Source organism: Octopus bimaculoides, chromosome 17 (genome assembly GCF_001194135.2).
Source record: "Octopus bimaculoides isolate UCB-OBI-ISO-001 chromosome 17, ASM119413v2, whole genome shotgun sequence".
NCBI lineage: Eukaryota > Metazoa > Mollusca > Cephalopoda > Octopoda > Octopodidae > Octopus > Octopus bimaculoides.
In genome coordinates this window covers 27,693,677-27,706,693 of record NC_068997.1, presented here as the reverse complement: position 1 = coordinate 27,706,693, position 13,017 = coordinate 27,693,677, and the positions used below count along the sequence as shown (strand labels likewise).

Here is a 13,017-nt window from a genome sequence, read left to right as displayed (position 1 = left end):
TAGATACTCCAATGTGATTCTTCCACTGAAATGCAATAAACTATTGATTTCTTTTTATCTTGTGTAATATATCTGCAACGGCGCTATTGTTCACCAATGGTCACACGAAGTAAATAAGTATGCTGTGTGCAAGAGAGGAGACAAGAATAATCGCGTTTCGCTATTTTCACAAAATTTCATCGACAAAAAGAAAAAGAAAAACAAACAATAAAAACAACAATAGTTAATTTACGGTTTGATTTTTTTTTTTTTTTATAAAAAACCCATATAAATTACAAAAGTCTTAAAGCATTTCAGGGTGCTATAAAATGAATTGTAGCTTATTTTTCTGTAGTAGCAGCATCAACATGTTCGGGTAAAGATTCTATCCGATGTTTGGTGACTTTCATGGCCATCCCTTCGGGTAAATTCCGCTGTATATACTCCAGAATGGTATCAGCCGTCGATCCTGTTAAATGAACAAATTCTATGACGCGAAAGTGAGTCCGATTTTCGTATTGGACACGATGTTTCTTATATATGTGAACAGATTTTAGTAGAGTATATCGTGTTATGACCTTGGGCGGTGTAAATACACGACCGATCTTAACATCGAGGCCCTCGGCGGCCATCCGAACAAATTTTTCGTAGCTGTTGATAACAGACGGGTCATGTCCTTTCACTTCCAGATGGATTTTACGATATAAACAGTCCAGTTCTGTATCAGTTTCGCTCAGTTGATCATTAATATTATTACCATTTACAACAATATTATCTTCTTTTATGTTGGGGGAGGTCGGTCCATGGCTGAAACAAGAGACAGGGGTATAGCTGGAAATGGAGGCAGGCGTACGTGGTAAATGGCTGCATTTTAAAGAATTTAGCCTAATAGGGAACAGCAGAGTAGATGTGCATCGAGAATTTCTAGAGACATGTTGGCATAATTTGGAAATATTTGTCAAAAGTTTCATATTATTAGACGTTGCACAAATTAAAGGAAGAATGGTCGTTAGCTGTTGTCACTTCCGATACGTCACTTCCTCTTTTTTTTTTTGTCCATTTCATTCCTCTTCTTCTTCTTCTTTCCGCCGCCACCTTCACCTCCCTCCTTGTAAAGTAAAAGTCAAGACAAAATAGAAGTCGTAGAACCGAAAACTGTCGGAAATTGACGAAACGATAAATCGTTCTATTCCGATCGAGTGACGGAAACTACCGAACAAACTGATAGAGGTAAAGGAAAAGAAAGGAAAGCAAAAATATAAAAAGAGAAAAGTCTTGACAAGATGACTCCACTTTGTTGCCTGCTATGGCTTTGATATGTTTTAGATTATTACTCTGACTATTTCCAACGAAAATATTTGACTGGTAAGTAAAGATTTGAAGCTAAACTAAACTACTGCTATCCTATAAAAGAACATATAGCACGCTTTTATAAAATAAACTTGATTTCAAATCTTCGTAGACATTGTATAAGGTTAACATTTTTCTGTCTTGTCGAAAATGTGAGCAGAAGATAGGAGAAAAAAAATAGTCTTGCATCACACACGCACGTAAAACAGAGAATTATATATGTTGTTATTTATATATTGTTGATTAGTCAGTGAAAACAAAAATGTTCTGTTAGTGGTGTGTGTGTGTGCATATATATGTATATAGATATATATATAGCCGTAGCACGACCAGCTATGTCCATATTTTTACTCTTCACTCTACTTGGTTGTAACGACTGCTGCTATGGCGAAACAAGACTAGCAGTCAGCACACACGTATACACACACACACACTCAGATTTATATATGTATACATATATATATATATATTGTATTATGCGTTATAGTAGTTTTATGTATATTGTCTATGTAATAAATTTTGTGTAAAATAAATTTGTACAATCTATATATTATGTGTAATTTAGAAATTTTAGATAAATTAGTTTGTATATATTATATATTACGTATAATGTGTGTGTGTATATATATATATATAGAGAGAGAGAGAGAGAGAGATATATATATTTATGTGTATAAAATATTGTAATTATATATAATATATATATGTGTGTATGTAATGGATACGTAGAGTAAATGTACATTTCGTATATAATATGCATATATTGTGTCTATATAATATATGCCTTTATTGTCGTATATATTAAAGATCGCCTATATATGCATATATTGTGTCTATATAATGTGTATAATATATAAACATACGTGTGTATATAAAGATATATATAATGTATGCTCTATGACTATATACATAGTACTTTCTTAACTAGTTTCAGCTCAGATCGAGAACCGCGGCCATGCTGGGGCACCGCCGTAGTGTCTATATATAGACATATAGTGTTTATATAGTTTTTATATAGGTAAAATGTCTGTATATCGTTATATAGAGCCTATTTAGTTATATAGTGTCGATATAGTTCCATATAGTAAAATATAGTATTCTGTAGAGTATCTACATCTAAGTATAGTGACTATATAAATTGTGTTTGTGTGTATATATATGATTTTATGTTGTGTATGTTATATTTACACACTTTGTGTGTGTGTATGAATACATATTGGGTTTGTCTATCTCTACGTATATATATATATGCGCGCGCGCGTATAGAGTGAGGAAGAAAAAGAGACTATAGTATGTCGTGTTTGTGTGTAATGTATGTGTATATAATGTATGCGTGTGTGTACAATGTCTCTGGTGCGTTTTCATGTTGGTGTTACTTATATATGTTATGTATATGTGCAATTCATGTATGCCTGTGTGTTTCATATATTATGTGTTATGTTGTGTACACACACAACATATTGTGGATCTTGGTGTGTGTATATATATATATATATATATATATATTGTGTGTGTATGCTTCTCTCGCTTTATACATATATACGTATATATGTCTGGTATATATTATATGCAGTATATATACATATATTATTTCTGTATGTGTGTGTATATTCACGTACGCACATCTCTCTCCTACTCAACCCACTCTACAATCTAATACTCTCTGACTCCTTCTCACCACTTTCCTTTTCTCTCCCTTTAATTATTCCTTTCCCCAACACACACACACACACACACACACACACACACACACACACAGTCTCTCTGCTATTGCTACCACCCTCCTTCCATCATACATTAACTTCTCACCTTCATTCCTCTTCTTGCTCGCAGTCGTGGCGGCTCTTTATAATCCTTCTAGTTACAAGGTGACCTCATAGATGTTGGGGCCACGATAAGTGTGCCCAATACACTCTAAGAAGTGGTTGGTGTTAGGCAGGACATCCGTCCATAGAAGCCATGCTAAATCTGAAATATCCAAGACATCTGGGAAAAGTTCAGAGGGCTATTACCTTTGTTAAAAAAAAAAGTTTTTCTCTCGAGTGAAAGGTAGATTGTATGATGCTTATGTATGAACTGCATAACTACATGGTAATGAGACATGAGCCCTGAATGCAGAGGGGTTGTGAAGACAAGAAAGATAATTGATTTGGTATTCTCTACTGAAGGTGTAACATCAGTGTGTATGAACAATGAAGTAACAATATATGGTGAAAGAAAAACGGAGCACAAGAGGAATCAGATATGGCGTGCAAGGGAAATGACAGCACTGGTATGGACATGTGTGTATAGATAGAGACAGCTGTACAAGTGTTTTAATGTGGATGGAGCTTGTGAAAGAGGGAAACTTCGGAAGATATGGGTGAAGTACTGATGGCTTCCGAGGAGAGATGACAAAGGACCATGATGATTGGCAATAAGCAGTGCTTGAGAACATCCATCCACCATGGTGAGACTAAGGTTCTGAAAGCGTAATGTGTATGCACACAACCAGACCTTTTACCCAGTTTACTTCTATCATGCTGTCCCCACCACTCTCTCAATTCTCTGTCATCACTGATCCCTCCATCACTCTTCTAACTACTGCAGTATCCTGTAATTGAAAGAGGAATTACTTATTTCATCATACTTTTTTGTTTCACCAGATATCTCTCCACTCTTTGCAACCACTTCCTTTGGCATACATTCTTTATTCCTAATGGCATCTCTTTCAACTGGACCCCAAACCATGTGGCATGTAATTACAATGCACACTTAGCCGTGTGTGAGAGAGAGATCATCTTTTTATATCTGCTTTCCTTGCTGTCATGGATAGGATTGTTCAATAGGATTCAAAAAGTTGGAGGACCATGCCTTCCTCTATAATGTCACCTTCCTGTCACCAGCCACTTTACATAGTGTACTGGATGCACTTTTTTGTAGCACCAGCACTCTAGAGGGTGCCTTGCCATCAACAAGACTAAAGGACCTTGTGAAATCCTCCTTTCTTGTTGTTCAGATCAGTTATTAAACATTCAATGTACTAGGTGCTTTTTATGACACCAGCACTGTTAGTGTTGCCTTGTAGCTTGCAAAGCAAAAGAGATCATCATGTGAAGGAAAGGAACAGGTTTATTGTGAGAGGATGGTAACAGAAAAAAGGGAAAAGTAAAGTCAGAGTTATATGGAAGGAGAAGGGTAAGAGGACAGTATGATAATGATGCTGGAGTTGGTTGAGCAGGTGGACCCAGTGATGGGATGGGTCAGTCCGTCTGCCATGCCAGCATGTATTGGACAGTTGGTTAGGATTCAAGACAGTTCTTATTAGAGTTACACAAGTTTATTGTTGGGAAAAGGTAGGGCTGCTACTAGGGAATGTGTTAATAGTAAAAGGTAGCATGAAGAAGTTGAGTAGAAGTGAGTGTAGCGCTACCTATTGTTATACATAGGTGGGTAATGAGAGGGAGAGGTAGTGTGAAGGAATTAGTGAGAGAGAATTTGAGTGATAAGGGCAAAAGATGGGGTGGAGTAGGAGATGCAGTGCTACTTCACATTATTTATGGATGGAAGGAATGGTGCAGAAGATAAATGATGATGAGACCAGAGTATATTGTCATGGTAACATGTCTAAAAGAGCATGGTGACAGGAAAGTCAAGAAGAGCTGGTAAAGGCTGCTAGCCTGTAATTACTCCTGATTTATGCGTCATGACTTGGGATTTGGGTGGAAAGAGGAGTAGCAAAAGGGAAATATTCAATATGTACAAATCAAGCACTTCCCTTTCAGTTTATGAGTGTCATGGTACAAGAGATGAGAGGGTACGAGAAGGTTTGAAATGTATATGTACAATGATGTGTGCAGAGAGGATACTCCATAGGCAAAGGGAAGGGTGCACTGGAAATTGTTTTCTGCAGTACCACATATCACCAGTTAACATAGTCTTTAATAATCTCCTTCATCAGATGTAACATCTTGAGATCATTTTTCACCACTTCATCCCATACTGTTTTTGGTCTCCCTCTGATACCATTCACTTTGAGCACTTGACATTTGCTTATGCAGCTGTCATCTTCCATCCACAATACATGCCCATACCAATGCAGTCTCCTCTCTCATACATTTACATCTGCTTTCCTATAGGTTGGACAGGTTCTTTCCAGCACAGCATCTTGCTTCTGTTATATTTCTTTGTCATTTCCTCGAATCAGCTTTTAACCACTTTTGTCTATGTCCTCTTTGGTCTTCCTCTTCTATATGCATCACATCTGAAGTAATGCTATCTTCATTTTTGCACATTAAAATTGATTCCTTTATACTTAGTTTATCTGTTAGCTCATTTGTACCAAGTCATTCATGCGTATTAACATTATATATGCAGCATATCGTGCATATTTTGTTTCTTTCCCATCTTTACACATCCTCTGTGTTCAGTGCCCATGTCTTGCTACCATGCAGCATTGCACTTTGTACACACATAACATACAATCTACCCTTCGCTTGAAAAAGAATTTATTTGTTGCTTACCGAAGTAATAACTCTCTGAACTTATTCTGTCCTGTCTTTATTATGGTAATTGTTGTTGATTAGGTTGTCCAGGTAATAAACGTTATCATTACTCCTACAGATCCTTTTAAGCACTGAAAAGAATTTATTTTACTGCTGCTCTGACTGCTAACTATTTTGTATATCTACATCTTACAAAATTTTTATTCACCATCTGCTTGTTTATAATCTCACTACTCTGTACATAGTTCATATTGTGTACAATACATGGAGGTCCCTACTATCATGCTTGACCATTTCCCTAATGAAAGAAGAGTCATTTCTACATGGTCTTCACCAAGTTTACTATGAGGCTTTTGAATGCCAGATTTTGCTTCCATGTCTAGAATTCTCTAAGTCTTTCACAGACTCTGCTGCAAAGACTAGGTCATCAGTATGAAAGAGTCCCCATTTCATCTGTTAAAACTTGGAGAAGTATAAATAGGAAGGGATTGAGAGCTGTGCCTTAATGAACACCTACTCTTTGGCTTGCATATTTGCCTGGTTGGAAAGTAATCAAGTGGTTAGTTAATTTCTTGAAATCCTTGTTTCCTATGGATAGTTCATATGCATTACAAAACTCTAGAAGCCTTGATCCTTCCTCATGGAACCATGTCTATAGCCATTATGTACTCTGAGAGAGCCATTCGATGTATCCAATATGTTCAGTAAAGACACCAGCCAAAATAATGATGTAGTTGTTATTTGTTATCAAAGTGGCTCACAAAAGTACATCATAACAGGAGTCCTTTTACCATGTCAACCAGTCTTGATTGTGATATGTAAGCAGAGATAACAGTTGCTATTAATTTGCCTACTAGTCTAAGCTTAATTACACATTCTAATTACTTCAGTTACATTATCCGTTTTCAGTCACCAGTATGCCTTCTACACCTAAACTAGCATTGTTACCTACCCAGAAGAATTTGAACCAATGTTCTTTGTCTGTGGAAAGTCTGGGTGAGGTTCACCTCCATCCCACCTCTTGCATGTAACATCTCCATAATCTCATCATATTTACCTCATTGTGCCAGCATTGATAGTTGCAGCCTTGAAGTTTTTTTTTTTTACCTGATTAAAGGATAACTTGTGTTTGTGCACCTGAAAGGAAATGTGTGATTGTTTGATAACAGTTAAGGGGGTTCTCACTCATGACCAGGTGTTTGCATCTAGCCACCCCATTACCATATGCAACTCCTCTAGCATCTTGAGTGTTAGTCCTATATCATCCATACATATCACCTATCCATAGTAATGTAGTCTCGTATACTGTAACTAATCCCTACTGTTTATCTCTCAGCTCATCTGTTACCACACTTATTCATACTAGCACTATAATCCAGCAAAGCATACTTTATTTCGCTCTGATACTTGCACATCCTATGTTCAGTGCCATGCATGTAGGCAACATACAATCTGAAGGGCATCCAGCTGTAGAAACTCTGCCAGATCAGATTGGAGCCTGGTGCAGCCATCTGGTTCGCCAGCCCTTAGTCAAATTGTCCAACCCATGCTAGCATGGAAATCGGATGTTAAACGATGATGATTATGCATCCTGTCTTCATATTTAAACTTAATTTCACTTCTTTTTTCACTACTTCCCCCTGCCAATATCAATTTCACTCTCATGACAATATTACAGTAATTTTAATTTTGAAAAGAAAAACAAAAAAAAACATGAAATGTTATAGTTAGGAACAAATCAAATTACTTTGATATTTCAGCTTTTGGACTTTGTTTTTGTAAGAAATGATTAAAAGTTTTTACATGTTTGTTTGAAAGCTATTTCAGCATTTTTTCAAATGATATAATTCTTGGTTTTTCTTTAAAAGTTAGAAAGAACAACCTGTATGGTTAAAATGTTTGCTTTCCAGCCATATGGTTTTTGGTTTAGTCTCACTGCATGATACCTTAGGCTTGGGCTAGTGTCTTCTTCTCTAGCTCTGGGTCAACCAAAACCTTGTCAGTGGATTTGGTAAATGGAAACTGAAAGAAACTCCTGTGTTGTGGATGTGCCTCCTTGTCTTGATGTTGTATGACAGCTGTAAATGAGTGACACTGTTGTATAAGCAGTGTCAGTTTCCAGCCTTATTTGGAAATATATCTTGTCATGGGGAATTATCATCTTACTTGGAAACAAAGTTTGTTGTCCATCAAAAAATACACTCCAGCAAATTCCATCTAGTCCATGCAATCATGGAGAAGCAGACATTAAAACGATGATGATACAGGAAACATGGCAATGTATTAAATATGAGGAAACTGCCCAGAAGACGTTATCTTTCCTGGTACTTATAATGTTTATACAGAATAACAAAAGTGCTGTAGCTAACACTTAAGAAAGGCTTGAAAATTATTTTGAGCTGTTGTTAAATGAGACAGCAGTCATCATCATGTTTTTAACATCTTCCACACTGAGTTGGATAGTTTGACAGGTTAGAGAACTACATTGTTTTCCAATGTCTGTTTTGGCATTGTTACTTCGGTGGGATGCTTTCCCTAATGCCAACCACTTTAGAGAGTGTACTGGGTGCATTTTTTTTTTGTGGTCCCAGCACTAGTGAGGTTACCGTGTAACTCACAAGATTAAAATCCCAACTGAGTGAAGCTACAGTAGAGAGGGAGGTGACTTTATGCTAGGAGATTGGAGGTTAAAATACCAAAGAATGAGCAGGAACAGATTTCTTGATGGAGAGGAGAGACATGATTACTTTGCATTGTATATGTTGAAGATGTGGGAGATCACACTTGTCAAAATTAATGGCTGGAGCTGATAGATGAGCAATATTTATGCGAATAGTCATGCTTTCGCTGGTGTTCAGTAGAGAAGAGATTTATACAATTCATACCAGTTAAGGGCAGGAAGAATAATGATAAAAGTAGCTAAAAATATTCACTTAGTTGAAACTGGTTCACTTTGGCTTCACTAAGAAGTTGATTATGTTCAACAAGCTATTAGAGTTCTTCTGCATTAATGAGGTTTCACAGATAAAAAGTCACAAAGAGTGAGACTAAAAATTTTCTGCCAATAAGTTGATATTCTTAATGCAATGATGTATTGGCTAAAATTGGGTACAAGGAAAATTAACATATGTAAATAAGAGAAATACTCAAAGCAGCAAAACAAAACGGAACATCATTTGGTATAGTCCCCTTTCAACATTGCACATAGAACTACAGCAGAACATATGTTTCAAATTGATAACTATTCCCACCCTTTCCATAGATACAATAAATTATCTAATGAAAATAATATTAAACTTGCCCACTGAATTACTTCCAACTTCACTTCTCCCAACCTCCACAAAAGAAACCAATGTTGAGCAACATCAACCAAAACTGGAATTGCCCTAGCCAGACAAAACTTCCCACCAAAGTCAAAACTGTAGTGAAGTAGATAATATATAAACAAGAAATTCAAACATAACACATCTAAAATAGGACTTACATCAAACTCTTTTAAAGTTCTCTATAGTAAATACAGACCTTTCTAACCATTAGACACTTCTCTATCTTCATTCATATGGGAATCGAAAAAACAAGATTACTCATACACCATGAACACAGTATCATCAGCCAAAATCTGTGATTCTATTTGCGAGTAATATCTGTCAATAAACAATCTCAACATGTTACCTCAGAATCTATAAAACACGGAGATAGTTCACCTCTTTAGTATACTCACATTGATAAATTTTTGTTAACTTTATCTCATTTGACAAATTCATTACATTAAAGTAAAGAAGAAAAAAATGAATCTTCGTGTATACATATTGAATATCATCAAAAGATTCATACACATGAAATTAAAATATAAAGTTTAATATGGAATGATTTTACCATAAAGCATGAATAAACTTCAATAATGAATAGCTTGGATAGAAATGATAGTGTAGGTGCTGCCGCTTATGATGGGTATGTGAAATCAGAAAAAACAGGTGTAAAAGAAAGTCATTGCTAGAATATAATTATGTTATAAAACTATAAATAACAGCCTTCATAATTATTAACTATTCTCTTTTTATATTATAAATTCCATCTTGTAGATCATTCATATCATTTCTTTTAACAGTTTTAATTATGTTGAAACATGTAAGTAGAATAGGTGGCCAATTGGTTGGGGCTTTAGATAAATTGCTTTGTGATAATCATTCATTCCATTTCTCTGTACTCCACATTCAAATTTCACTGAGGTTACCCCTTTCGAAGTACTGGTCAAATACTAAAGTTGATTCTTCTCTTTCTCCTGTTTTTTCTTTCTGGGAGAAATCAGCTATGGTCAGACCTAGAGAGATGGGTTCACCATTATGTATATTGATGGAATTCCTACTATTTTATTCAACCTTTTAGCATTTTAACCAGCCATATCCACCCCAAATATTCTACTAGTTTTATATGTTCAAACTGATCATATCTAGCCCTTCATACTTACCCCATAATGCAGTTTTAAAAATAAGCAATCATTGAAATCTTTCTTATAAAAATGACATTACAATCCTTTGCCAAACTTTAAGACTTTTATCTTACACTTTATAGTTTTGTTACAAACATAAGATTGTCTGTTGTTATGTATACTGTTCCTCACACTTAAGAACCCTCTGCCTTCTTAATATCATGGTCTGACGGTTTCCCTTCAGTTTTGGATTCAGTTAATTATGTATGAGAACAGTTGTACCTGTTTAATGATCGAGAGTCTTTTCTGGTGGGGAGTGAAACATCTGTCCATATGTAGCAATTAATTTTCAATACATTTGTTAAATTATCCACACTGTTTATCAATGTCGAGTTCTTTCCATGGTTTGTCAGATACTTTATCTTTAAAGCAGCATAAACAAAACTTCACCCACATATACGCACACTTGTATACATATAAGTGAAGATTTGTTTCTGCTTTGTTCCTTTCTAACTCAATTAAACAGACCAATGATGAAAAGGGATCAGCTGTGTGCATATGGTCTTTTTTCTATTTGATTGACAAAGTGGTATTTGTCTGTAAGGAATATGCATACATGCATGTATATGCATACATATATACACACAGTATACATGCATATAGACATGCATGCACATATTCCATATATATGCATACATACATGTTTACAATCATACATCCACACGTATATGTGTTTGTGTGTGCATATCATAAATACACTTTCTAATGACTACATAGGTACATGTTTACAGAATGTATAAAAAAATAAACTGTAGCATGTTTCACTTAAACACATTGTAATATATTCATTTACACTAAAATGACATGGTGTTTAGTCGTAGGTCAGCCCTTGAACAAGTGGACCTGTCATCAAATGCATTTGAATCATAGCCATCTGGTTTATTTTTCTATATATAATCTTTGTGTGTGACAAATGTGCAGGTACAATAAGCACTAAAAATGCATAGGCAGTAGACTCCCTCAAATACTTGAGGGGATCATTAGAAGTGGTAGATAGCTTGTTACCTAGGCGACCAAGTTAGCAGCAGAGGAGGAAGTTCTGAAAGTAGAGTTGCTAGAATAAGAACGGGCTGGGCAAAGTTCAGAGAGCTTCTACCTTTGTTGGTAATTAAGGGCCTCTTCCTCAGAGTGAAAGGCAGATTGTATGATGCCTATGTATGTACAGCTATGTTACATGGCTGTGTAACATGGACTTTAATTACAGAGGACTTGCAAAAGCTCAAAAAAATGAAGCTGGCATTGCCCTGCTGGATGGGTAATGTCACTGTACATGCACCACAGAGTGTAAATGATTTAAGAGGAAAATTGGATATAAGAGGCATCAGGTGTTCAAGAGAGAAAACTGCGCTGGTTTGGTCATGTGATGTGTATGGATGAGGACAGCTGTATAAAGAAGTGTCGGTCTCTAATTGTGGAAGGGGTAGACCCAGGAAGATGTGGGACGAAGTCGTGAGAAAGGATCTTCAGCCTCACTGAGGAAATGACAAGGGACTGGGAGATGTAGCGATTTGCTGTACTTGATAAGTCGTGTCATGCTAAGCAAAATCATTGTCTTCCACACATACAGGCTGGTCCTTTCAGGTGCTGGTTCCTCTTAAAAAGCAGCTGTGTCGGTGTTGCATTAACACACCTGTGTCAGTGCTGCATAAGCACACCCCTGATGGTATCGTGTAAAAAGCACCCAGCACATTCTGTAAAGTAGTTGGTATTAGGAGGGGCATCCAGCTGTAGAAATATTATGACAAATAATTGGAGTTGGTTCAGCTCCTGTTAAGCTGTCCAACCCACGCCAGCATGGAAAACAGACATTAAATGATGAGGGTGGTGGTGATGATCTATCTGATGTCTGTTTAGTTGGTTGCACCTGTCTGAGGTCTGTTTAGCTGCATGCATCTGTCTGACGTCTGTTTGGCTGGCAAAGGTACTTCAACCATGACCACCCTACATTTTTGTGTATCAGAGACTGTTCAACAATGTATTGGTTTTTTTTTTTTAATATTGTATAGTATGATTTTGAGAATGATTAACTATTGTTTCTAGCAGGTTAAACTACCACATAGTGGTTGACTGTCTTTGTTACGTATGCTGAATTAAGTTCCTGCAAAATGTACATGTTTGACGGAATTGTCCTCGCTTACAATAACTATAAAGGGAACGTCTGTGGGGTCATTTGACCTTCTAGAAATGTCCTCCAGATCTTTCTGAAATTCCACTGGGCTGTTAAACAGAATGGAGACATTGAATAATGTAGTTCTAGATACTGTAGGTCTGAAATAAAACCAGAATGGTCACTGCTGAAACATTTGTGATCATAGGTCAGCTGGAGTTAGGCTAGCTTTCGATTGAGCAACAGTAACAACATTGGCATCAATAACAGCATCTTGTTTGTTGGTCCAGGTAGAAATAGCAGCAGTCAAATATTTATGACATCACATGTCTTAAACAGACAAAAGGACGCTTTAGATAATGTAGTCAAACTCTATATATGTGTGTTGTAGTTATGTGCATGAATACATAAACATTTAAATGTTCAATTCTTACTATAGCAAAGAATATGGAGTCTGTTATGTGTAGCTATGTAATTAAATCTACACAATACTTTCACACAGGTATCTTAATGAAGCACTGTTAATTGGAAAGATGCATTAAACTATAGTAAGAATTTAATTATGTACCTTCTGTCTCTGTCTGCCCCCCTCTCTCTCTCTCTCTCTC

General features: G+C 36.2%; 2 protein-coding genes across 2 annotated transcripts in view; one reads left to right on the top strand and one right to left on the bottom strand.

The window, feature by feature from the left end:
• Positions 1 to 227: 227 nt before the first annotated feature.
• LOC106872653 (28S ribosomal protein S10, mitochondrial) lies at positions 228 to 1,089 on the bottom strand. The gene has a single exon (XM_014919716.2). The coding sequence runs from the start codon at positions 948 to 950 to the stop codon at positions 321 to 323; it is 630 nt and encodes a 209-aa protein (XP_014775202.1). The 5' UTR covers positions 951 to 1,089; the 3' UTR covers positions 228 to 320.
• A 111-nt stretch (positions 1,090 to 1,200) lies between these two features.
• Positions 1,201 to 13,017, top strand: part of LOC106872650 (serine-rich adhesin for platelets) — a 126,757-nt gene continuing 114,940 nt past the window's right edge. Inside the window, exon 1 of the mRNA XM_052974137.1 lies at positions 1,201 to 1,344. The gene's annotated coding sequence lies outside the window, so the exon portion shown is untranslated. The remainder of the gene's footprint in view (positions 1,345 to 13,017) is intronic.

Coding starts and splice junctions, on each gene's coding strand:
- LOC106872653 (XM_014919716.2), bottom strand. CDS start 950: ATGAAACTTTTGACAAATATTTCCAAATTATGCCAACATGTCTCTAGA.